At 36.0% G+C, this 27,692-nt stretch overlaps 2 protein-coding genes across 2 annotated transcripts in view; both read left to right on the top strand.

Annotated features, from left to right (window-relative positions):
* Nucleotides 1-2,797, top strand: part of LOC131803803 (transmembrane protease serine 9-like) — a 30,018-nt gene extending 27,221 nt beyond the window's left edge. The window contains exons 19-20 of the mRNA XM_059125519.1: nt 2,261-2,359; nt 2,426-2,797. Coding sequence (XP_058981502.1) covers nt 2,261-2,359; nt 2,426-2,742 — 416 coding nt within the window. The 3' untranslated portion in view covers nt 2,743-2,797. The remainder of the gene's footprint in view (nt 1-2,260; nt 2,360-2,425) is intronic.
* Nucleotides 2,798-4,521: 1,724 nt separating this feature from the next.
* On the top strand, nt 4,522-25,671 carry LOC109611842 (uncharacterized). The gene is made up of 14 exons (XM_059125518.1): nt 4,522-4,695; nt 4,762-4,922; nt 10,478-10,607; nt 10,680-10,887; nt 15,254-15,447; nt 15,519-15,617; nt 15,691-16,003; nt 19,414-19,511; nt 19,580-19,743; nt 21,611-21,740; nt 21,811-22,012; nt 22,125-22,318; nt 25,028-25,117; nt 25,196-25,671. The coding sequence occupies exons 1-14, from the start codon at nt 4,611-4,613 to the stop codon at nt 25,519-25,521; spliced, it is 2,394 nt and encodes a 797-aa protein (XP_058981501.1). The 5' UTR covers nt 4,522-4,610; the 3' UTR covers nt 25,522-25,671.
* The last annotated feature ends 2,021 nt before the right edge of the window (nt 25,672-27,692 follow it).

Genomic DNA, 27,692 nt, shown 5'->3' with positions numbered 1-27,692 from the left:
CTTATAAAATATGAAATAAGACTTCGATTGTCTTCAAATTTCACACATCTCAATAGTTTTAATAACCCCAGGTCTGGTGTAAATATGATATATCGGTTTACTTCTTTTGGTACCTTCTCCACAAAAGGGTCTAAATTTTGAATATCCATGAAGCTCATAAAACGCGAAATTAACATTGGATTCCATTCAGCCCTGGCACATCTCAATATTTCTATCAACACAAGATCTGTTATAAAGATGGTAGAAATCCAACCATTCCTTCTGGTACCTCCCCCAAAAAGGATCAAGGTTTTGAATAACCAAACGATTATAAAATGCGAAATAGGAATCTGGTTGTCTTCATATTTCACACATCGAATTATTTCTATTAACACATGATCTGCTGAGAAGAGGGGATATATCGGTCCACTCCTTCTGGTACCTCCCCACAAAGGGTCTATATTTCGAATATCCATGAAGCTCATAAAACGCTAAATTAACATTCCGATTCCATTCAGACTTGGTGGTGGTAGAAATCGGAAAATTACTTCTTTCTTCAATTAAAAAAAGAAAACAAAACGCTCTAAAACAGCAATATAAGCATCCTCTTCATAAGCATCCCTCTTCAAATTCCACACATCCAAACATATTTGCCAACGAAAGATCTGTTGTGAAGATGATAGATATCTGCCAACCCTTCTGGATCCCCGCCCACAAAAGGTCATAATTTTCAATACTTATATTTGTCATAGCTTGCGAAATAAGTCAGCAACTCTTTACAACTTGCTTTATCTAAATACAGGGTGAGATAAAAAAGCTGCAACAATGTCAAGCGCTATAATTTTTACATTTTTGTCGAAAATAGCATAAAATTTTCGAAATTTTTCCGCGAAGCGATTGCTTGACCTTGCAACCTTGCTTTCCAAAATACTCCAGGCACAGTAGTCCAACGGATTGGTATTCGGAGATTTTGGTGGCCATTGTGCTCTGGAAATGGAGCGATGAACCTCATTTTGTAATCATTCTTGGGTTGCTGAGTGCGGTGTTGCTGAGTCCTGTTGGAATGTCCAATGTCTGGGGCCAAAATGTTTGCGTGCCCAAGGCTTTAATACACCCTCCAGAATATTTTCGCGATAATATTCGGCATTTATTCTGATACCACGGTCGATTAATTCGAGCGGAAAGCGATCATCGGCTGTTATGGCTGTCCACACCATCACCATGGCCGGCGCTTGAGTTCTGGTGGTCAACCGAAGGTGCACATTTCCAGCTGATCTCTTTGGCAAGTAAACACGATCATTTTGTTTGTTTACAAACTGCTGGACAAGGGTATTTCTCTCAACCAGAAACCGCATATGAATGTGGAATTTATGATCTCGAATAAAATTGGATATAAATGTTCGATTTTCTTGTCATTTTGCCCATGTCAATATTTTTATCTGTATTAGATGAAGTGTGAAAATGGAATACTTCGATTAACTATTGGTCTGTTCCACAACTGCAAGAACAATTTTTAATACGATAACCGATCTTCCCTTTATAAAATCGAAAAAATTAAAAAATTCTTACATGTTGTGGAACAGAGCAAAGGTCTCGTACCTCCGGCACATTTCAAAATTTTCTAAAAAGTATCACGTATCTCATATAAAATGAAAATACTCGATATAGTCTAAACCTGGAAGGTCGCAATATTTATATTATATTCATTAAGCCCAGATACGAAATTGACAAAATTAGCCCGTTCCTTCGGGCTACATAGAAAATTACCAATCTACATAGAAAATTATTAAAAATTTGAATAATGATAACAGAATTCAAAATATACCTAAATAATCGAACATTAGCTGAGGGTATAAATATGTATGACTTGACTTTTTTACTTCTTATCTGTACATGAATATAAACATTTAATACTTCGGCCGACTAAATCTGGTACCTCACGGACATATTAAATAATCTAATAATATTATCTAAAAATTATCACATCTGTCATATAAAGTGAAGGAAGTAGTTGATATAGTCCAAACCTGGTAGGTCGCAATATATTATATATCATATTTATGTAGGTCCGATACGAAATGGACAATATTGACCCATTCCTTCGGAAACAATGCTTGGGCCTTGATAGTATTCTTACAAGTACTGTGACAGAGCAAGAGTTGAAGTCCTTTAACTTCGTTGTATTTTCTCTATTTCTCTCTCTCTCTCTCTCTCTCTCTCTATCCCTTTCCATTGCATTTGTATGAAATTAACAATTTTAATATTTTTTTATTCCCTCCAGAACACATTGAACCCATTTGCCTGCCAATTTATTCCAATATTGTGTGGACTCAGACCGATGATGATTTCCTAATTGCTGGTTGGGGCTACATGGAAGACGGTATGTAATAATATTCTCAAAATATTTGTTCTCTCAATTTTGAAAAAATACCATTTCCCCCTCTAGGCCATGCCTCGGATGTTTTACTTAAGGCGCAAATAAAACAACTCCCCATCAATAAATGCAGCGAAGCCTATTCGATTGATGCCAGTAAATTTCGTTACTTGTGTGCTGGGGACGAAGAGCTTGGACGCGATACATGTCGCGGTGACAGCGGTGGACCGTTGATACAATTTGCTCCATACAATAATCGAAGGCGTTTCATCCAGTATGGGGTGGTGGCAATTGGTCGGAATGCGTGTAAGCTGACTTCGACGTTACCTGGTGCCTATACCCATGTTAGTTATTATATGCCATGGATCACGCATAATATTGTGAATTAAAATGGGTGGACTTAGTAAAATTTAGATTTAAATATATGTATGTAATTAGTATTAAGAAAATAAATTTGTTTTATAATAAATAACATCGTAGGGTATTTTTGTTTTTAATTTTACCAGTGAAGAATTCTCTCTCTCCCTCTCTAAATCGAATCCCTCTAAACTTTAGAGGGATTGCAAGACCTGGCATATTAAGGATCTTCGTAGGAACCAATAAATCTATATGGAATAATAGTTTAATTGGATTTTGATAACATTTGATTCTGATCTTTTCCAACGTAGCTATACAGGGTGAGATAAAAAAAACCTGCTACAAAGTCAAACGCCATAATTTTCACATTTTTTTTAATTTTATTGAATGAAAGCAAAAATGTCGGAAATAGAATCAAATTTTAGAATAACTTTACATTCGTTCGAATTGATCACCTTTGGCACGAATTATGGCCTTCAGAAGGCCAATGAATGTTGCTCTGCAGTATTTTGCTTTACCCGAACGTTGCTCTGCGGAATTTTGGTCCATTCCCGACGAGACGTCTGCTTGAGGTGATCGATACTTTGGTATTTTTTATTGCCATTGCTTTCCAAAATACTCCCGACACAATAGTCCAACGGATTGATATCCGGAGATTTTCGTGGTCATTGTGTGCTGGAAATGAAGCGAGGAACCTAATTTTGTAACCATTCTTGGGTGACGCGTGCTGAGTCCTTTTGGAATGTCCAAGGTCTGCGGCCAAAATGTATGCGTGCCCTAGGCTTTTTAATACACCCTCCAGAATATTTTTGCGATAATATTCGGCATTTTTTCTGATGCTGTTATGGCGGCCCACACCCTCAACATGGCCGGCGCTTGAGTTCTGGGGGCCAACCGAAGGTGCAAATTTTCAGCTGACCTCTTTGGCAAGTAAACACGATCATGTTGTTTGTTTACAAACTGCTGGACAACGAATGTTTTCTCATCGGAGAAAGCCAAATTCGGCAGTTCACCACTTTCGGCCAAGCGAAGCAACTCTTTAGCTCTTTTGAGTCTATTTTCTTTCTGTAGCAGTGTAAGTTCTTGCACTTTCAATTTCAAACTTCAATGGCTTTACCCCGAGCTCATTTTTCAATATTTGCCAAATAGAATATTGCGATATGTTCAGCTCACTAGCCATCTTTCGGCCACTGCGACGAGGGTTTCCATCAAGTCCCTTCTTTACTTTTCGAACCATTTCTGTTGATGTTACTGTTTTCTACCGTCCACTTCCTTGACGTCGGGCTACGTCACCAGCATCACGCTAACGAGCGATGGTACGAGACACAAAAGATTTATTCGCATTTAAATGCTGGAGTGTTCTAACGACAGCCACTTGTGATTTTCCAGCCAATTATAAAGAAATCACACTATCACGCTTGAATTTCATCACGAATAACTTTTTTTCTAAAAACGCACCACACAACTTCATGTGAAAACTAAAGAGTAACCGTTTTGACAAAACGAGAAACAAATTAGGATTCTAAATAGGATTGATGTAAATTTTAATCAAGAAGAATTAATAACAATGGGCCAACGACATTGAACATTTTCTATCACACCAATCTCACTCCCTCTACATCTTCATTTTCATTCATCTGTTTGAGAAGAAAGAATACCAGTTCGATTTGAATAAAATGCAAGTCAAGTTAGGAGTGCCGGTTTTGGCTAAGGGAGAAAGATGTGTGTGTTTGTGTGCGTGTGTGCGGAGATTAATTCAAACAATTTGTAAACTGAGAGATTTGCCCCACCACTACTCACTTATAAACAAAACCACCTGTTCGCAAGCGGCACAGTCTACCGGTGAACATTAACCGCTCAACATTGATCAACAAACAACAAATAATTCACGGCCAAAGTCATGAATGTTTTAATAAATCTGGTTTATTGCAGTGTCGTCGTTGTTGTTGTTATTTTTGCTGTAACAATAAGTTCGGTGAAAACCCGTAAGTGACAAAGAAAGTTTTGTGTGCGAAAATTTACAAATATTAAAAAAAAAATCATATTTACAGAAGAATTATGCCGCATGCCAAATAATTCGCCAGGAACTTGTGTTCCTTTCAATCAGTGCAGCTTTGTAAAGAGATTGCATGAAAGGTACCAGGGAAATGTTCCGCAAGCATTCTATCCATACATCCAGAAATTAAAATGTTCGAGGGACAATGAACCGGTGGTGAGTACTAAAATGTGAAATGTCTTAAGGCGGTGATTAAAAAATCGGCCATCAAGGAGCAATGAAATATTTTATTGCTAAAGAAAAGTGCTTATGCGCGAGAGATTTGTTAGGGAAATAAGTCTTTTATACATTTTGAGGAAGTAACAAATAAAAAGTAGCTACCATTTTGAAGGAACTTCAAAAATTTCAAAAAAAATCCGTAAAAAAATATCTCTCAAATTAAACCCCTTATATGGAGGCTACACGAAGACGTTTTCCTTCATATGTAGAGCTTATTACGAAGTTCATTTACAAAATCAAACAACAAAGTCAAACGCCATAATTTTCAAATTTTTTTCAAATTTATTGAATGAAAGCAAAAAATGTCGGAAATCGCGTCAAATTTTAGAATAAGTTTAAATTTTTGGAATTGGTCACCTTTGGTACGAATTATGGCCTTCAAGCGGCCAATGAAACTGTCACACGCTGCCGGAATGTTGATCTGCGGTATTTTGGCCCATTCCCAGCAAATTTGGAATTTGTGATGGAATTTACTCTTAAAATTTATTTGCCAAATTACATTGAAATCGCTTCAGATTTGATATAGCTCCCTTATATATTTTCTGCCGATTTCATGTTTTTGATGCATCAAACACGCTATGTATCTCCAATTTCAATGAAATTTGGAATGTGAAATGGAATTCAGTCTTAAAATTTATTTGTTTCAGATTTGGATATATAGCTCACATATATATTTTCGGTTCATATTTTTGATGCACAAAACATGTTATATGTCTCCTAATTCAATGTAAAACTGGAAATAAATTTGTAAAATTATATTAAAATCGGTACAGATTTGGATATAGTATTTGATGTACCAACACGCTATATATGTCAAACTTTAATAAAGATTGAAAGGTATGACAGAATTTGGCTAAATAGCCTAACAGTAAAAAAACTAAAAGAATTAACATGATCCTGCTTTAAATTCTTAAATTTGTTTAATTTTTTTTAAACTACAAAATATTTGTTTATAAAATGTTGAATGCACATAAAAGCGAAAGGAGTAGCGAAGCGCGCCGGGTTCAGCTAGTGTCTTATAAACATACATGTATATGTGACTTTTTATAGCTAGATTAAACCAGGAGGGAAAAACCATCCAGATAAACGGGAAATATCCATGCGATTATATTTTGCAGTGGTTGTTGTGCATATTTTTAGTTTTGTTGTGATTAAAAAAAGTATGTGTCATTGCACTAATATAAAAATGTGAAGTGAAATGAGGTATGAAACAATTACGGTTGCATGGGAATTCAATGTTAATATAAAATTTTGGTTTCCAAGATGGTACATGACCTCCACAGAGTTGTGGTTAATACTACACATAGCATGTCAGGCCAATGGAAATAGAACTATCCAGTGGCAACTGGATTAAATATTAACCACCCGTCCCGAGGGAGTGGGACATTTAAAAAAAATAAAGTAATTACAGGAAACATTCAACAGATTATGAAAGTAGAACTAAAAATAAAAGACAAGTGCTACTTCGCGAAGTGGGGTGAGATCCCCAAAAAAGGAGATTAATTCAGGGAAGCATTCTATGGTTCTGAAATTTTGCTCAGACATTTATGTTACCTCTAGTATGTCATCAAAAGATTTGAATGGATTTTATAGCGCTCGATATATAGATCAAAACCTTAAAAGAGTTTCGGATTGGTAGACCACAAAGTTTTCTATAGGATCATATACAAATGAATCCCAATATTTTGTTATAAATTTCGCAACATTTGGTATTTGGCGTAGGTAGGAAATAGATATATTGATCTATTATCTATTCAAACTTTAGATTTTATTTCTTAATGCATTTTATTAATCTACAAAGAACATAAAAATATTGCAAACATTTATATCATCATTCTATGGCTCACATAAAAACCATTAACGAATTTCTTCTTGAATAAAATAATGTAATCCTCTTTCATTAAAATCCAACTACAGCTCTTAGTCACAACCATACAGGGTGAGACAAAAAAACTGCAACAAAGTCAAACGCCATAATTTTTACATTTTTTTAAATTTTATTGAATGAAAACAAAAATTTCGGATACAGATAGATTTATTCGAATTGGTCACCTTTGGCAAGAATTATGACCTTCAAACGGCAAATGAAACCGTCACACGCTACCCGAATGTTGCTCTGCGATATTTTGGCCCGTTCCCGGCGAAACGCTTGTTTGAGGTGATCGACACTTTTGTATTTTTTAGTGCTTGCTTTCCAAAATACTAATACTAATACAAACCTAAATTTGTAGGAGGAACCTCTTGGGTGGCGCGTGTTGAGTGCGATGGTGCTGAGTCCTGTTGGAATGTCCGAGGTCTGCAGCCAAAATGTTTGCGTGCCCAAAGCTTTTATACGCCCTCCAGAATATTTTCGCGATAATATCCGGAATTTATTATAATCCCACTGTCGATTAATACGAGTGGAGAGAGACCATCAGATGTTATGGCGGCCTACCGAAGGTGCACATTTTCAGCTGACCTCTTTGGCAAGTAAACACGATCATTTGGACAACTGCACGAACTGCTGGACAACCAATATTTTCTCAGCGGAGAAACCCAAATTCGACTGTTCACCACTTTCGGCCGAGCAACACTGTAGCCCTTTTGAGTCTATTTTCTTTCTGTTGCGGTTTAAGTTCTTGCACTTTTTGGAATTTCAATGGCTTTACCTCGAGCTCATTTTTCAATATTTGCCGAATGGAATATTACGATATGTTCAGCTTACGAGCCATTTTTCGCCCACTGCGACGCGGGTTTCGATCAAGAAGATTTATTCACATTTAAATGCTGGAGTGTCTTCCAAATATAAAGAAATCACACTATCACGCTTGAATTCCATCACGAATAACTTTTTTTCTGGAAAATTCTCACCAAAATGCTTTTGTACGCTTGTAAACAATATAATGAGCTGCCACTGGAATAATTTTAACAACTGTCGGTCAAGTGACTTAGAAATAACAGCAGTTTGTTGGTTGGTTGCAGTTATTTCACCTCACCCTGTAGGCTGAATATCGCTTTTATGACATTTTTTTTTACAACGTAAATCTACAACGTTTATTAATTGACGAGATTAAGTCTACCCAAGTACCACACAAATAGCAATAAAAACCATTCCCAATCAAAAACTCGATTCAGTTTAATTCCGCTGTTATAAACTGCAGTCTTCTTGATGGACACCATCATAGTTTTCATTTTATTTATATTTTTTATCGCAGTCGAGTCTCGTGAGTTTGAATTTTTTGATTTTATTTCCGTCGCATAATTTAATGGAAAGCATAAAATATTAATTGTACAGAAGACGTTGAAGAATCGCCCTGTCGTACACCACTCGACGAACATGGACTTTGTGTTCCTTATACCCGGTGTTCTTTTCTTTATGAATGGTATAGGAAATATAATGGAACATTGCCACAGAGTTTGCAGGAGTATTTGTATCAAGCAAAATGTTCCAGTGAGCAGGAGACGATAGTGAGTATAGCGACGACATCTCTTACCATTGCGGAGAGAAAGAAGTATCAGCGAAATTATCATATACTTTGCGATTGCTTTATGAATTAAGGAATATACAATATTTTTATACCCGCCACCATAGTATGGAGGGTATATTAAGTTTGTCATTCCGTTTCTAACACCTCGAAATATACATTTTAGACCCCACAAAGTATATATATTCATGATCAGCATAAAATTCTATGTCGATTTAGCGATGTCCGTCCGTCTGTGGAAATCACTCTAGTATCTTCGTATAGCCCCCATATAAACGTTCCTCCCTATATTCGGTATTTTGACGATTTTAGCGAATTTATTTACCGGAATTGTATCAAATTTGGAATTTGAAGTTCGTAATAGATAGTACAGCCTAAGACAGAAAATTGTCTGTGCAGGTCCACGTCTTCGTGTAGCCTCCATATAATGGTACCTCCCGATATTCGGTATTTTTATGAATTTATCTACATTATTGCCGATTTTTCTAAGTTTCGCATTTGAATATTGTAATGGCTTGTGACAAATGTTACTTATGACCTATGTTACCAGACCCTAATATAACAGCTACATTTGGTATTTTTAAGATTTTAGCAGCATTTTAACGGATTTTATTGTTTTTGAGAATTGCCAAATTCGTTCCAAATTGTGGAGGGTATTCAAAGTTCGGCCCGGCCGAACTAACAGCTTTTTTAGCTGTTTCTAAATAAAATTGACAATATCAGATAGTCTTAAGTGTTTAAAAAAAAAGGGCGGTACTCTCAAACATAGCCTGATATGGGCGGAACTTAACTAAAATAACACATATACAGGGTGAGTTCAAAAACTGCATCGAAGTCAAATTTTAGATATAAGCTTACATTTGTTCGAATTGGTCACCTTGGGCACGAATTATGGCCTTCAAACGGCCAATGAAACCGACACACGCCCGAATGTTGCTCTGCGGTATTTTGACCCATTCCGGGAGAAGCGCTTGCTTGAGGTGATCGACACTTTAGATTTTTTTAGTGCCAACCTTGCTTTCCAAAATACTCCAGACACAAAAGTCCAACGGATAGGAATCTGGAGATTTTCGTGGCCATTGTGTGCTGGAAATGAAGCGAGGACCTCATTTTATAACCATTCTTGGGTGATGCGTGCTGAGAACAATGGTGATGAGTTGGAATGTCCAAGGTCTGCAAAATGTTTGCGTGCTCAAGGCTTTAATATTTTCGCGATTAATTCGGTATTTATTCTAATGCCACGTTGAATAATATAAGCGGTGAGCGACCATCGGCTGTTATGGCGGCCCACACCATTACTATGCCGGGGCTTGAGTTTTGGTGGCCAACCGAAGGTTTTCAGCCGACCTCTTTGGCAAGTAAACGCGATCATTTTGTTTGTTTACAAACTGCTAGACAACGAATGTTTTCTCATCGGAGAAAACCAAATTCGGCAGTTTACCACTTTCAGTCAAGCGAAGCAACTCTTTAGCTCTTTTGGGTCGATTTTCTTTCTGTTGCGGTTTAAATTCTTGCACTTTTTGGAATTTCAATGGCTTTACCCCGAGCTCATTTTTCAATATTTGCCGAATGGAATATTGCGATATGTTCAGCTCACGAGCAATTTTTCGGCCACTGCAACGCGGATTTCGATCAAGTCGCTTCTTTACATTTCGAGCCATTTCTGCTGATGTTACTGTTTTTTCCGTCCACTTCCTTGACGTCGGGCTACGCTGCCAGTATCACGGTAACGAGCGATGGTACGAGACACTAAAGATTTATTCACATTTAAATGCTGGAGTGCTCTACCGACAGCCACTTGTGGTTTTCCAGCCAAATATAAAGAAATCACACTATCACGCTTGAATTCCATCCCGAATAATTTTTTTCTAGAAAATTCTCACCAAAATGCCTTTTGTACGATTTTAGACAATATAATGAGCTGTCACTGAAAATTTTTGTGGCACGAGTTGGTCGCAGTTTTTTTCATCTCACCCTTTTCATGGTAGATGTTATAACAAATCCTTATTTTTTTTTTTAATTTTCCAGGTACGTCTGTGTTGTGAACCTGATACGATTCTGAGACCTACAACAGCAACAACTCAACCGAGTACGGGAAGTATCAATAATTTATCATTAAATCCCATGCAAGATTATCAAAGTCAATTGAATGCTGAAGGTATGTCCCTCACAACTCATGTCTATTGAATATCATACCTAACTTATTTTCCTGAATATTTTTCCTCTATAGGCTTTAACATTCTGAATGGACAGCGCTGTGGTACAGACAACGGCAATCGCATTGCCGGTGGCAATGTCACGATGTTGGCCGAATTTCCATGGATGGCTCTGTTGAAATATCGTGGACCATCGGGTGATCAATTTCGTTGTGGTGGTTCATTGATAACGAATCGTTATGTGCTGACAGCAGCACATTGTGTGAACACAGTGGATCCAGTGTAAGTGTTAAATTAAAACAAAGAAAAACAAGTAAGAAAACATTAAGTTCGGCCGGGCCAAACTTTTAATACCCTCCACCTTAGGGTAAAAGAAACATTAGAAGAAATGTGGCAAAAACCATTAAAATGCCGATTATGGGGAGGTACCGTTATATGGGGGCTATACCAAAGCGTGGACCTATAATTACAATGTTTCGCCACCGGAGCTGGAACCCATTATGACCCACAAATACCAATTTTTAGACAAATCAGTGAAAAAATGTGGCAAAAACCATCAAAATACCGAATATCGGGAGGTACCGTTATATGGGGGCTATATCAAATCATGGACCCATGCATGCAATGTTTCGCCACCGAAGCTGGAACCAATTATGACCAACAAATACCAATTTTCGAACAAATCCCTAAAAAAATGTGGCAAAAATCATCAAATTACCGAATATCGGGAGGTACCGTTATATGGGGTCTATACCAAAACGTGGACCTATAATTACAATGTTTCGCCACCGGAGCTGGAACCCATTATGACCAACAAATACCGATTTTCAGACAAATCCGGGAAAAAATGTGGTAAAAAAACTAAAATACTAAATATCGGGAGGTACCTTTATATGGGGGCTATACCACAACGTGGACCTATACATGCAATGTTTTGCCACACGCTCAGGGACCCGCTATGACCTACAAATACCAATTTTAAGACAAATCCGTGAAAAAATGTGGCATAAATCATCAAAATACCGAATATCGGGAGGTACCGTTATATGGGGACTATACCAGAACGTGGACCGATATATCTCATTTTCAATACCAACCATCCTAGACATAATGCAAATAGCTCTGCTAAATTTTGGAGCTCTACGTCAAATAATGTGGGCTGTATCGCGATTTCAACAGACAGACAGACAGACGTACAGACAGACAGACGGACATCGTTAAATCGACTTAGAATTTTATGCTGATTATGAATATATATACTTTATGGGGTCTAAGACGAATATTTAAGGATGTTACAAACGGAATGACAAAGTTAATATACCCTCCTTTGCAAGGTGGAGGGTATAAAAGATACATTGTGAGTCACCTTTTTTTCTGCTTTAGTTGTAAATTAAGGTTCGGTCTTAGTATTGAAATTAATTCCTGAACGCCGGGTTTATTTAGTCATAAATGTATGTGCATGCGTATGTAATGACGGCTAATGAAATTACCTTGGAATTTCAAATATTCCGAACAAACATGCCAATATCAAGTGGCTAAATATAAAAAATGTATTTTGGAAATTCCGATTTTAAGAATATTTCTGAACCACAAAGAAATCCCTAAAAATTGGATTTTTTTTCTTACTTTGATGCGTCATCGTTAAGGTGAGTGAGTGAGCACACCTTTTTCATTCGGCCTCTTAATGAATGGAAATGATTTTAAGAATTTGCAAGTAATAAAGACATTAATATTTCAGTTTTTTTTCTTAACGATGTTTATCGTTTCAGACTACCTGTCAAATTGTTTAGACAAATTAAACAGAACATTTTATTATTTTTAATAAAAAAACTTTAGTAATCAAAAGCAGGTATTATAGGATGGGGACGAAAAAGGTTTGGCCATATTAACGTTTTTTTATGGCAACTTTAAATATCATCTTAAATTGTTCAAATATATCTGATAGTTCGAAGCTTCGTACTTTAAAAACAAATATCAGACTTAGATCAGGTACGTCACTATGCAAAGGGTAAATATTTTCAATTTTATAATCATTAAATGTTAAAATAAGTATGGAAGCAGCTAATTTCGGCCGGGACAAACTTTTAAAACTCTCCACCATTTTGAAGGAACTTTATAATTTTCAAAAATATAAATTATAATAAAATATAATTTTCCTTAAAAAATATCTCTCAAATTAAACCCCTTATATGGGGCCTATACGAAGACGTGGTTCTTCATAAGTAATTTATTGTCTTAGGCTGTAGCACCAATTCCGAAATTCTAATGCGAAATTTGAAACAATGCTAGTGAACAATGTCCCTAAAATTATCAAAATACCGACAATTGTGAGGTTTTGCTATATGGGGGTTACATAAAAACGAGGAGCGATATAATCGAATTTTTGTTATAGGATTAAGTACCCATTACGAACTTCAAGTACGAAATTTTAAACAACTCCGATGAAAAATGTCGCTAAAATTGTCAAAAATACTGGACCTGCATAGGAAACATTCAGTCATAGGATGTAGTATCCATTGCGAAATTGAGATACGACCGACATAGCCCTTTTACGAACTTAACCTGCCTTCTGCAAAATACACATGTGTACAAAATTTTAGCCTTATATTTCAATTGGTTCCAAAGATAGCGTAATTACAACAGACAGACGGACATCGCTTACTCGACTTCGAATTTTGCGCTGGCCACGAATGTAAAGGATGAGATGACAAAACTGCAACCAATTTCAGACTGCTGTCATTTCTAAGCCACTCGTCCGACAGCTGTTAAAATTATTCCAGTGACAGCTTATTATATTGTTTACAAGCATACAAAAGCATTTTGGTGAGAATTTTCCAGAAAAAATTTATTCGTGATGGAATTGAAGCATGATAGTGTAATTTCTTTATATTTGGCTGGAAAACCACAAGTGGCTATCGTTAGAACACTCCAGCATTAAAATGTGAATAAATCTTTTGTGTCTCGTACCATCGCTCGTTACCGTGATACTGATAGCGTAGTCCGATGTCCAGGAAGTGGACATAAGAAAACAGCAATATCAGCAGAAATGGTTTGAAAAGTAAAGAAGCGACTTGATCGAAACCCGCGTTTCAGTGGCCGAGAAATGGCTCGTGATCTGAACATATCGCAATATTCCATTCGGAAAATATTGAAAAAGGAGCTCGGGGTAAAGCCATTGAAATTCCAAAAAGTGCAACAACTTACACCGCAACATAAAAAAAAATAGATTCAAAAGAGCTAAAAAGTTGCTTCGCTTGGCCGAAAGTGGTGAACTGCCGAATTTGGTTTTCTCCGATGAGAAAACATTCGTTGTCGAGCTGTTTGTAAACAAACAAAATGATCATGTTTACTTTCCAAAGATGTCAGCAAAAAATGTGCACCTTCGGTTAGCCACCAGCCATGGTGATGGTGTGGGCCGCAATAACAGCGATGGTCGCTCTTCGCTCGTATTAATCGACCATCTGTCTATACATCTCTCTGTTGAAATCACAATAAAGTCCACAATATTTAATATTGAGCTTTGAAATTTGGCACAAAGTTTTCTATTATATACAGGCTAATTGGTATTGAAAAAATATATTGGTCTCCCATGTAACGGTACCTCCCGATTTTCGGTATTTTGAAGGTTTCTGCCACAGTTTCCAAACAAATTAGATGAAACTTGACAATTGGGGTTCTCGGTAGCTCTGTTCTCTCCTTGCAAAGGATGTTCAATCCAGATCCACTAATTGGTATAGCCCCCATATAACATTACCTCCTGATGATGGGCATTTTGAAATTTTCTGCCATAATTTCCAACCGAATCATCTGAAACTTGACACTTGGGGTTCTTGAAAGTTTTGTTCCTTCTCTGCAAAAAATTTTTAATTCAGGTCCCATAATTGGTATAGCCCCTATATAACGGTGCCTTCTGATTTTCTGATTTTGAAGGTTTTCTTCAAAAATTTCCAACCAAATCAGCTGAAACTTTAGAATTGGGGTTCCTGGTAGGTCTGTTCTGTCTATGCAAAAAATATCCGTCACAGATTCACCAATTGGTATGGCTCCCCTATAACAGTACTCCCCGATTTTTGGTATTTCAAAGGTTTCTACCACAATTTCCAACCAAATTAGATAAAACTTAACATTTGGGGTTCATGAATGGTCCGTTCCCTGCTTGCGAAAAATGTTCGATACAGGCTCACTAATTGGTGTAGCCCCCCTATAACGGTACTTCCCGATTTTCGGTATTTTGAAGCCGTCTGCCATAATTTCCAACCAAATCAGCTGAAACTTGACTTTTGGTATTCTCTGTAGGTCTGTTCTCTCCTTGCAAAAATGTTCGATTCCCTTTTTCGGTATTTTGAAGGTTTCTGCCATAATTTCCAACCAATATAGATGAAACTTGACAATTGGGGTTCTCGGTAGATCTGTTCTCCCTTTACAAAAATTATTCAAGTCGGGTCCACTAATTGGTTTATCCGCCATATAACGGCGCCTCCGGTATTTTCGGTATTTTGATGGTTCTGCAACAGTTTTTCACCAAATTAGATTAAACTTGACAATTGAGGTCCTACCGAGACCGCTCTATCCTGAATACGTTATTTCATTTGTCGAAAATGTCCACGTATAACATCCTCACTTGTTTCTCGAATATTTTCTTTCACAGTATTGGTGTACGCCTGGGCGAATATGATACATCAACAGAAGAGGATTGTATAAAATTGGGTCCAAGGTGGAGATGCAATCCACCAGTGGAAGATATTGGTATAGAAAATATTGTAGCACATCCCGAATATAGCAAAAGTAAACATGTCAATGATATTGCCCTCATCAAGTTGGATCGAAATGTTGAATTCAAGAGTAAGTGAGAATTTGTGAGAATTTGAATTTATAACTCAATATTTTATTTACACTTTTACATTTTCCCACAGAACACATTGAACCCATATGTCTGCCCATCTTTTCAAATTCTGTTCAAACTCAGCCTGAAGATCATTTTCTAATAGCTGGTTGGGGATTCACTGAGAAAGGTAAGTACGAAATATTAAAAACATGGTTCTGAAATATTATAAAATATTGAATTAATTTTTACATATCCTACAGGCAGTACATCAAATGTTCTACTCAAAGCCCCCGTCAAACAGTTACCCGTATCGACATGCAGTCAGGAGTATTCGATTGAACTCAGCTTAACTCGACACTTGTGTGCCGGCGACGATGTACTCGGTCGTGATACATGCGGTGGTGATAGTGGTGGTCCATTGATACAATTTGTCCCCTACAATGGCAAAAGACGTTTCGTACAGTACGGAGTGGTGGCATCGGGTCGTTATGCTTGTATCCTGAAAACAACTTTACCCGGTGTCTATACGAACGTTAGCAATTTTATGCCATGGATAACGCACAATATTGTTGTGTAAAATTTGGATTAATATAGTTTCTATTGATGATCGAATATTTTAAGGTATTAAATGTAAGAAAATAAATTTAAATGAAATAAAATTAAAACAAGTTAGAAAAATTCTTTTGGTTTGACGGGCTATATATACCCTCAGCCTATGGCCATATATCTAATCTATTTTTTTAAGTCTACAGTTTTTGGCAAAAATGTCCTTAATAAATATATTTATATAAAACCAGTAAAGAAAGTCCTAAAGTCGGGCGGGTCGACTTTATGATACCCTGCACCACTTTGCTAATTTAGTAGAGCTCCACATAACAATTAAAAGTTTTTATGGGAGAATTCAATCATACACGCTATGATTATAATTATTATTTAAAGTTCAAATGACTAAATATGCCGAAGCATTTTGTATCTTTTAAATTCGGACTTGTATTGCCCATTTGGTTGAAAATTAATTTGAAATCAGATGAAGATATATATGGGCGCTATATCCAAATCTGAAACGATCTTCACAAAATTTGACAAAGATATTTCTGAGCTGTAATTGATATATTTCCCTGAATATCGTTGTTACGGAGTGTATATTACGGCTGTGGGTAACAAATACAACAAATCGGATGAACAACATATATGGGAGCTATATCTATATCTGAACCGATCTTCACCATACTTGGCATGCTAGCTTCTAGACTCAATTCGGTCGCAGGTGCCAAATTCTATTCCATCTATCCCAAATCTATGTTTCTGAATTATAAAAAATTGAAATAGTTTACCCAGAAGACCTTCAAAAATTCACGTTTCTTAATAAGAAACCGGGTTTCGGAGGTCCTTGCAATAAAATTGTCGAAAAAGCCACGAGCCCAATTTCCTTTTTTTTAAGTTTTTTTTCCTACATTCCTCTAATTTTCAGAATTCCAGTTCTACCGGTTTAGCCAAATCGAAACTGTACCAAATTTAGTACCATTTAGTACTTTTCGAGAACTTCCTCCACATTCCAATCATACACTGCATCGCTCGTTACCGTGATACTGGTAGCGTAGCCCGATGTCAAGGAAGTGAATGGAAGAAAACAGCAACATCAGCAGAAATGGTTCGGAAAGTAAAGAAGGGATTTGATCGAAACCCGCGTCGCAGTGGCCAAAAAATGGCTCGTGAGCTGAACAATCGCAATATTCCATTCAAAAGCATTGAAATAACAAAAAGTGCAAGAACTTACACTGCATCAAAAATAGAAAGAAAATGGACTCAAAAGAGCTAAAGAGTTGCTTCGCTTGGCCGAAAGTGGTGAACTGTCGGTTTTGGTTCTCTCTGCTGAGGAAATGGTTACAATATGAGGTTCCTCGCTTCATTTCAAGCACACAATGCCCACCAAAACCTTCGGATACCAATCCGTTGGACTATTTGTCTGGAGTATTTTGGAAAGTAAGGATGGCACTAAAAAATACCAAAGTGTCAGTCACCTCACCGAATTAGGAAATTTTCAAAAAAAAAAATGAAATCCATTAAAAATTCTGTTAAAATCTTCAAAATACCGAATATCGTAAGGTATACAATAATGTGGACCTACATAGACAAATCTGCATTCGAGGGTAAAGTACTCACAATGAACTTCTTTCAGACAATCCCATTGTGAAATGTGGTGAAAATCATCAAAATACCGAATATCGGGGGTACCGTTATATGGGGACTATACGATATCGTGGACCACTATAGACAATTATCGTGCAGGGGGTAAAATACCTACAAGGAACTCCTTGTGTGGAATATTAGACAATTCCATTGTAATATGTGGCTTAAATCATCAAAATACCGAATATCGGGGGGCGGGGGGTAGGGTATCGTTATATGGGGGCTATACGATATCGTGGAACTATATAGACAATTCTCTTTCAGGGGGTAAAGTGTTCACAAAGAACTCCTTGTGTAGAATTCAGACTCTGTTGAAAATTGTATCTAAAATCATCAAAATACCGAATATTGAGGGGTAACGTTATATGGGAGCTATACGATATCGTGAACCGATATAGTCCATCTTCGAACTTGACCTGCCTGCAGACAAAAGACAGATCTGTGCAAAATTTTAGCTTCCTATATTTATTCGTTTTAACTGTAGCGTGATTACAACAGACGGACGGACGGGCGGACGGACAGTGCTAAATTTTACACTGATCAAGAATATATAAAGTATTTATATTGGGTCTAAAATTATTATTTCGATGAGTTACAAACGGAATGACGCACTTAATATACCCTCCATACTATGTATGGTGGAGGGTATAAAAAAATGTAAAAATTATGGCGTTTGACTTTGTTGCTGTTCCTTTTTTTTTTGCCACACCGAAACCTGGATCGATCTATCCTATACTAGGGGTAATATAAATGTCTGAACAAAATTTCAAAGCGAAAGAATACTTTCCTGAATTCATCTCCGTTTTTGAAAATCTTACCCCACTGTTCCTTGTTTTGAATTTTGTACTTAAGACCCTTGTAGTAGAAAATTGTTTTTGATATGACTCCCATACAACGGTTTCACCCAATTTATTGTATTTTGAAAACTTTAAATGTATTCTGCAACCGATCTCATTGGTAAAAGTGGAACACCCTATGCTTATTTTACTTTATTCTCTTCATTTTAAAAAGTAGCTTTGCTTAATAGGGTAGTGTATTGAACGTAATGATTTTTATTAGTTTTTAATATTTTTACGATTTTGCAAGTTATATAAACCTTGGTTCGTTATATTTAAAATATATATTTCAAGGATATTAATAGGATTTTCTGTGGATTTTCAAAAATGTCTATCACGGACTTCCCTTCTATAAAAAGTGTGCCTTTTTTCAAAATATCCTTTAATAACTTCCCGCCGAAAATAATCTTTCCTGGCAATAAATCGTACATTTTTCAAGAATTTTCTTTTAAAGACTTTATGCCCAAATTTTGATTTTGATTTGATTTTGTTAAAATATTGTCAGTGAGCAGCCCCAAAAAAAAGGTTTTTTTTAAAGGCCTGATCGTGGATTATTATTGTTTGAATAATTTTTTTATTTCCAAAAATTGAAAATTTCGCCGATTTTATTTTTGAGGACTTTAAATCAATAAATTTTAAGTCTTACCAGAACCTGTTGACAAAAAAAATTTGGTTTTTCTAAAAAAAGAAAAACACTGAAAATAGTCAAGCCTATTATGAAAAACATAAGCAACGTAGTTTTTCAGAACAATTAAGAAGCTGCCACTGTTTAAACAACTAAATTCCCTTAATAAAGCCCAATTAAAGCATGGAAAAACACTTTCCATATCTTATGTATATAGACACAATATTTCCACACAAATCTGTGACGTTTTGAAATTAACGAGGGTAACATCAACCCACCACCTATTATACAGACAGATACAGATTATAATAAAAGACAGTTTTCATCAAAAGCTCTGCTCAATTGGATTTAGTAGTTTCAACTCACAGTCGTCAAATGGGTTTCACTAGATATTTTATTTTAGTAGTTATTTTTCTTATGGTTAAGGCTCGTAAGTTAATTTGCGTTTTTTTAATTGTGATTAAATTGGAACTAAAAATCGAATTTTTTATTGAACAGAAGAAGAATATAGACACTGTCTTACACCGCACAATGAAAGTGGACTTTGTGTTCCTTATACGGAGTGCTATATTCTACACGAATGGAATAAGAACTACGATGCATTGACGGTTTTTCGAGAATATCTACTTCGTGCAGACTGTACCAGGGATCAGGATAAAACAGTAAGTATTTCAATGAGGATGAAGACGAAAAAAAAATAATAACTCAGATAAAATGGGAGTGATTGTGTCGACTATGTATGGGATATTTCTTGGGGTATGGTTATACAGATTACTGTCGTTTCTAAGCCACTTGTCCGACAGCTGTTTAAATTATTCCAGTGACAGCTCATTATATTGTTTACAAGCGTACAAAAGCATTTTGGTGAGAATTTTCCAGAACATTTTTTATTCGTGATGGAATTCAAGCGTGATAGTGAGATTTCTTCATATTTGGCTGGAAAACCACAAGTGGCTATCGTTAGAGCACCCCAGCATTTAAATATGAATAAATCTTTTGTGTCTCGTACCATCGCTCGTTACCGTGATACTGGGGTAGCGTAGTCCGACGTCAAGGAAGTGGACGGAAGAAAACAGCAGAAATGGTTCGAAAAGTAAAGAAGCGACTTGATCGAAACCCACATCGCAATGGCCGAATAAATGGCTCCTGAGCTGAACATATCACAATATTCCATTCGGCATATATTTAAAAATGAGCTCGGGGTAAAGCCAAAGTGCAAGAACTTACGCCGCAACAGAAAGAAAATAGACTCAAAAGAGTTAAAGAGTTGCTTCGCTTGGTCGAAAGTTGTGAACTGCGGAATTCGGTTACCTCCGATGAGAAAACATTCGCTGTCCAGAAGTTTGTAAACAAAACAAAATAATCGAGTTTACCTGCCAAAGAGGGCAGCTGAAAGAAAATGTGCACCTTCGGTTGGCCACCAAAACTCAAGCGCCGGCCATGGTGGTGATGTGGGCCGACCGTAGCATCAGAATAAATGACGAATATTATCGCGAAAATATTCTGGAGGGTATATTAAAGCCTTGGGCACGCAAAGATTTTGGCCGGACTCAGCACCATCGCACTCAGCACGCATCACCCAAGAATGGTTACAAAATGAGGTTCCTCGCTTCATTTCCAGCGCACAATGGCCACCAAAATCTCCGGATACCAATCCGCTGGACTATTGTGTCTGGAGTATTTTGGAAAGCAAGGTTGGCACTAAAAAATAACCAAGTGTCAATCACCTCAAGCAAGCGCTTCGCCGGGAATTGGCCAAAATACCGCAGAGCAACATTGGGGAAGCGTGTGACGGTTTCATTGGCTGTTTGAAGGCCATAATTCGTGCCAAAGGTGACCAATTCGAACAAATCTAAACTTGTTCTAAAATTTGATGTTATTTCCGACATTTATTGCTTATTTTAAACTTAAAAAATTATTTAAAAAAATGCAAAAAAAGTTTTTTTTTATATCACCCTGTATATATCCTCTCTATCCATCTGCCTGAGGGTATACTAAATACTGCTATCCAAAGGACGTACAAGGTCCATCATCCACACCATATATTAAACATTAAGCTCGTATCGAAGGAGAAATTAACAAATTTTTAATTTTTAAAAAGCCTGTAGCCAAGAATGACCAAAAAAATATATATAAATAAATAAACCAATGTTGTTTTTATAAAAACAACAATAAAGGGATGAATCCTGACCATTTTGCAACATCAATATATTTAAACGTTTTATTTATTTATTTATTAATTATTTTATTTATTTATTTTATTTTATTTATTTTTTTATTTTTATTTATTTATTTTATTTATTACAACATCAATATATTTAAACGTTTTATTTATTTATTTATTTATTAATTATTTTATTTATTTATTTTATTTTTTTATTTTTTATTTTATTTATTAATTCATTTAATTACAAATATGTGTATGGTTTTTTATTTTCATTACATATTTTATTTTTATTTATTTAATCATTTATTTTAATTATTTTAATTTATTTCATTTACTCCCCCGACGATAACATTTAATTCTAGTCCCATTGGTGTTGTGAACCTGCAACTGTCTGGCGACCAACAACAGCAATAGTTAAACAAAGAATGCAAAATACGGAAAATTTGTATTTAAATCCAATACCAGATTATCAAGGCCTATTGAACACCGCAGGTAATTTCAGCAAAAACTTCAATACATACCCTGTAACTACCTAGACTTTTGCCATATCTTATTTATGCAGGTTTTGATATTCTATATCAAGAAGAGTGTAGCACCGGCACTGGCATCGCCGATGACAATATTACAAGGTTGACTGAATTTCCATGGATGGCCCTATTGAAATATGATGGACCAGCAGGTGAAGAATTTGGTTGTGCTGGCTCATTGATAACGAATCGCTTTGTATTGACAGCAGCCCATTGTGTGAATACGATGGATCCGATGTAAGTAAAAAGTGCAAGCAATATAAAAATTGGAGAAGTTTATTCAGACCTTAAATCAAGGTTGTTTGTGGAAAATTCCTTAATCAAATGTAATTGGTTATTCATTTCACAGCATTGGTGTACGACTTGGCGAACATGACATTTCAACCGTTTACGACTGCCTGCAATTGGGCGCCATTTTCAAATGCAATCCACCGGTGGAAGATTTTCGTATAGAAAATATCATTTCACATCCCGAGTATAGTAGTGAGGATCATATCAACGATATTGCCCTGATCAAATTGGATCGCAAGGTTCAATTTAAAGGTAAGTATTGGACTTCGAATACCATGTGAATATTCAATAAGAAGGTAAACATTTATTTATTTTTTATTCCCTTATGGCATGGAGCTTATATTAAGTTCGTCATTCCCTTTTTAACTCATCGAAATAATAATTTTAGACCTAAAAGAGTATATATTTTCTGGATCAGCGTCGACGACTTAATACTGTCTGTTCGTCTGTCCATTTGTTGTCATCACCTTAGAGTCAAAATAAATTAAGATAGGAACCTCCTGGAGGTTCCATAGGTGATCTCTGGCTACAGCCCATTAAAGTAACCGAATTTCTAAACCTGGAGCTGGAACCAGATTAGCAGAACGCAAACACTTGTATGTACTACTGCTAAAACAACAACAACAAAAGATAGGAACCTAAATTTTGCACAAATTTGTCTGCAGGCAGGTCAAGTTCGAAGATGGTCTGTATCGGTCCACGATATCGTATAGCCCCCATGCAACAGTACCCTCGATATTCGGTATTTTGATGATTGTAGTCAAATCAATGGAATTCTGTGAAAATTCACACAAGGAGTTATTTCTGCGAGCTTTACCCCCTGGAAGACAATTATCTATATAGGTATGGTCCCCATACAACGGTACCTCCCGATATTCGGTATTTTGATGATTTTAGCGACATTATTCACCAAAATTGTTTCAAATTACGTATTTAGAGTTTGTAATGGGAACTACAATCTGTGACAGAAAATTGTCTATGCAGGTCCAGGTCTTCGTATAGGTCCCATATACCAGTACCTCCCTATATTCGGTATTTTGACTAGTTTAGGTACAATACTCACAGAAATTGTTTGAAATTTCGTATTTGAAGTTCGTAATGGATGCTTCAGCCTATGCTGGATGGATGCTTCTATGCTGGTCCAGGTCTTCGCACAGCTCCGATATAACGGTACCTCCCTATATACGATATTTTGATGATTTTAGCTACATTATTGACCGTTTATTTCAAGTTCCGAATTTGAATTTGGTACTGACTTATGACAAACAATGCCTGTGTGGGTCCACGTCGTATAGATACCAATATAACGGCTTTATTCGGTATTTTTAAAATTTTAACAGAATTTTTTTAAGGATTTTATTTCCAAATTCGTTCCAAATGACGGAGGGTATTCAAAGTTCGGCCCTGCCGAACTTACTGCTTTTTAACTTGTTATTCCCTCATAGTATGGAGTTTATTTTAAGTTCGTCATTCCGTTTGCAACTCATCGTAAAAATAATTTTAGACCTAAGAAAGTATATATTTTCTGGATCAGCGTCGACGACTTAGTCCTGTCCGTCCGTCTGTCCATTTGTTGTCATCACGCTATATGGGCTATATCGGTCCACTATATCATACAGCCTCCATGCAACAGTACCCCCGATATTCGGTATTTTGATGATTGTAGCCAAATCAATTTCCATTGAAAATTCACACAATGAGTTCTTTCTGAGTACTTTACCCCTGGAAGAGAGTTATATATACAGGTCCATGATATCGTATGGTCCCCATACAACGGTACACCCCGATATTCGGTATTTTAATGATTTTAGCCACATTCTTAAATAGAATTATCTGAACTTCTACACAAGGAGTTTTTTTTGTGGGTACATTACCCCCTAGAAGATAATTGTCTGTCTAGGTCTACAATATCGGATATTCCCCATAAAACGGTACCCCCAATATTCGGCATTTTGATGATAGTGAAAATTTTCAATGGAATTGTCTTAAAATTCACAAAAGAAGTTCCTTTTGAGTACATTAGCCCCTCGAAGAGAATTGCCTATATAAGTCCAGGATATCGTATATCCCCCATATAATGGTTAATCCCGATATTCGGTATTGTAGTCAAATTTTTCAATGGAATTGCCTAAAAATCCGCACAAGGAGTTTCTTCTGAGAACTTTTCCCCCTGGAAGAGAATTGTCTATATAGGACCTCGATATCGTATAGCCCCCATTTAACTGTAACCGCCGATATTCAACGGATGGAATCCGCACAAGGCGTCCCTTGTGAGTACTTTACCCCCTGAAAGATAATTGTCTACATACATCCACGTACCTCCCGATATTCGGTATCCTCCCGATATTCGGTGTTTTGATGATTTTTGCAACAAAATTCATCGGAATTGTTTCAAATTTGGTACTTGAAGTTCGTAATGGATACTACGGCCTATGACAGAAAATTGTCTGTGCAGCTCCACGTCTTCGTATAGCCCCCATATAACGGTACCTCCCGATATTCGGTATTTTGATAATTTTAGCGATATTATTCACCGGAATTGTTTCAAATTTGGTATTTGAAGTTACTACATCCAAAGACAGAAAATTGTCTGTGCAGGTCCACGTCTTTGTATAGCCCCCATCTAACGTTACCTGCCGATATTCGGTATTATAATGATTTTAGCTACACTATTCACCTTTTTTTGTTAAGTTTCGCATTTGAATATTGTAATGGCTTATGACAAAAGTTACCTATGCAGGTCCATTTCGTCGTATAGACCCTAATGTAACAGCTACATTCGGTATTTTAAAGATTTTAACAGAATTTTTAACGGATTTTATTTTATTTTATTTTTTTTTTTTTTTTGAGAATTGGCAAATTCGTTACAAATGGTGGAGGGTATTCAAAGTTCGGCTCCGTCGAACTTACAGCTTTTTTACTTGTTTTTCAGTTAATAAATAAATATTTTTTATTTCACAGAGCACATTAAACCTATATGCTTGCCCATTCATTTGTATACACCGACTGAAGAGAATTTTTTCATAGCCGGCTGGGGTCACACCAAAAATGGTTAGTAAAAGAGTTTTGTTTTTTTTTTTTTTTTTTTTGGTAAATTTCTAAAAATTAATATTCCCATTTTTACCACAGGCAATAAATCGGATATTCTTCTGAAAACACCAGTGAAACAACTACCTCTTTCGACATGCAGCGATAAATATTCTATTCAACTCAGCGATACTCGGCACTTATGTTTCGGAAAGGATATAGGGGGTCATAACGTATGCGCCGCAGATAGTGGTGGACCATTAATGCATTTTGGACCCTACAAAGGTCAAAAACGTTTCATACAATATGGAATAGTGGCAGCGGGAAGTAATGCTTGTAGCGCGACAGCAGCTTTGCCTGATATTTATACGAATGTTAGCTTCTTTATGCCATGGATAACGCATACTATTGCTCTGCAAAACGAGTGAATAACAAGGATATGATAAGACGAACCTTCCAAGGAATTATATGTTAAAAAAGTATAAAAAACGTAAAAATGTAAAAATAAAAAGTATTGATCTGTTCCGAAAACCTGAAATTTTTACGATATCATAACACCACGGGGCCGACCATGTGAACACTACAATATGTTCGAAGTCCCCTTATATCCAAATCCATTTTGGAAGATTTCGTTTTTGAAATCGATCGGACGATAATTGCGATATAATACCCTCAAAAATGTAGAAAATTTAAAATTCAAAAATGTAAGTCAAATTGAAAATATCGCATGCGATTAAAAATATGACAAAAATTGAAAAAAATAAACAAAAGATGTTCAATTCTTTATTGGTATATTTTTCCGCGATTTTCTTAGATTTTATACTTTTATACCAAGAGACCATTTCAAATTGATGGAAATTGTGAAAATCGGCCCAGCGGTTCTTGATTTATAAGCAGAATAAATAAGATCAATTCTTTTACACATATATTGTACCTATTTTGGTATATATCCGATTTCTTGGCTATTAGCATCACTGTGATGGTCAGAAGTGATATTTTAATGAATTTGTGATTTGGCTGGGATTAAAAATATTCGCGGTTTAGTGGAAATTTTTCTATTTTCTCAAATAAAAGTGAGGGTCTATTTTAGCCGCTAATTTTTGTCCGATGGCCGCCCAGGTTTCTGCCCAGTCCTAAACCCTAACTCGAAGTAAATTTTCTCGCCGATTGGGCCATAATTGTGGCCTGTAGAGCAACATTAAAATCAAAAAAATTGGTTTCTATTCTGACCTTAACCCACCTATATTTTCAATTTCATGAGGATCTGTTCATAATTGAGACCTGTAGCTTGATTACAATTTAACATAAACAGACGGACGGACATATATAGCTAGATCGACTCATCTCGGCGAGATATATACTTTCCTATGTGGGAAACCAATATTTCGAGGTGTTACATAAATTTTGGCCCAATCAAACTTATGATACCCCCAACACATAGTGTTGTAGGGTATAAAAGTAAATTCGATTATCGTATTAAAATTTTATACATTCTTGTATTTCTGGATCAAAGCAGATGACAGTATACGGCCATATTAAAAGTTACTTTATCGACAAAACTCCCAGCAAAATATTTTATTTTAATTCTTGTATGAGTTATTACATAAAAGTATTTATCCAACTTCGTACATTTCTGTGTTGACTGGTTGTATTGTAGGAGAAAAGTTCCAAAAGATATGGACATAGTTCACCCACGTCCGAACTTAATATTAAAGAAAGACAAACTAAGGTACCTTTATTTTCTAGTTTTACTAGAATGGTTTACACAAAAAAATACACTTACTTTGTTAAAGAAGAATACAAAAGTACTATACTCTTAATATATATATTCTTAAGGTAGTCATTAAAAATTGGCAATTGTCCAAAAATACGGCAAATAATTGCTAAAACAGTACTAATTAAAAAAGAATGTCAATACAAGTGTTAGCTGTTTTTGTAACAAATACACCTTCGAACCTTCTCAGAGAATAACACAATGGACATTTATGTTCAAACTATTTCGGAGAGAGAGAGAGAGAGAGCAATAGACAATATTCACAAAACGTAAAACCCTTTTTTACAAAAGTCCCTTTGATTTTACGGCCTTAATGAGACACAATGAAAATTCACGTGTTACTATGAAATCAACACATCCACATGTTTAATACAATAGAGAGAAATAGTCATTGGCTCGTGTTCATTCTCCATTATTAATTTGGGGTAACACTACATATTAAATTGACTGTCAACTACACCTCACTAGTATTTACTTCATGAGTAGGTCTATAAATTATTTGATTTGTCAGGGAATGGGAAACTTCAAAAATAAGTCTATATAGGACTATGACAAAAAGGACAAAACGATCATAAAATCCGAAATAAGAATCTGGTTTTCTTCAAATTACACACATCACAGTATTTTTATTAACCCAAGTCTGGTGTGAAAATGGGATATATCGGTTTACTGCACTCAAAAATTTGAGTGTTCATGAAACTCATAAAACGCGAAATTAACATGCGATTCCATTCAGACTTGGTATATCTCAATATTTCCATCAACACAAGATCTGTTATAAAGATGGCACAGATCGGAGAGTTTCTTCTGGTACCTCCCACACAT

This window comes from Musca domestica, unplaced genomic scaffold, assembly GCF_030504385.1.
Source record: "Musca domestica strain aabys unplaced genomic scaffold, Musca_domestica.polishedcontigs.V.1.1 33, whole genome shotgun sequence".
Lineage (NCBI taxonomy): Eukaryota > Metazoa > Arthropoda > Insecta > Diptera > Muscidae > Musca > Musca domestica.
This window is presented reverse-complemented; position numbering and strand designations above follow the sequence as displayed.

Excerpts from the sequence above, each read along its gene's own strand:
- LOC109611842 (XM_059125518.1), top strand. The coding sequence starts at position 4,611 with ATGAATGTTTTAATAAATCTGGTTTATTGCAGTGTCGTCGTTGTTGTT. Across the intron at positions 4,923-10,477 it reads CGAGGGACAATGAACCGGTG|GTACGTCTGTGTTGTGAACC; the intron begins GTGAGTACTAAA and ends TTAATTTTCCAG. Across the intron at positions 19,744-21,610 it reads CCAGGGATCAGGATAAAACA|TCCCATTGGTGTTGTGAACC; the intron begins GTAAGTATTTCA and ends ATTTAATTCTAG.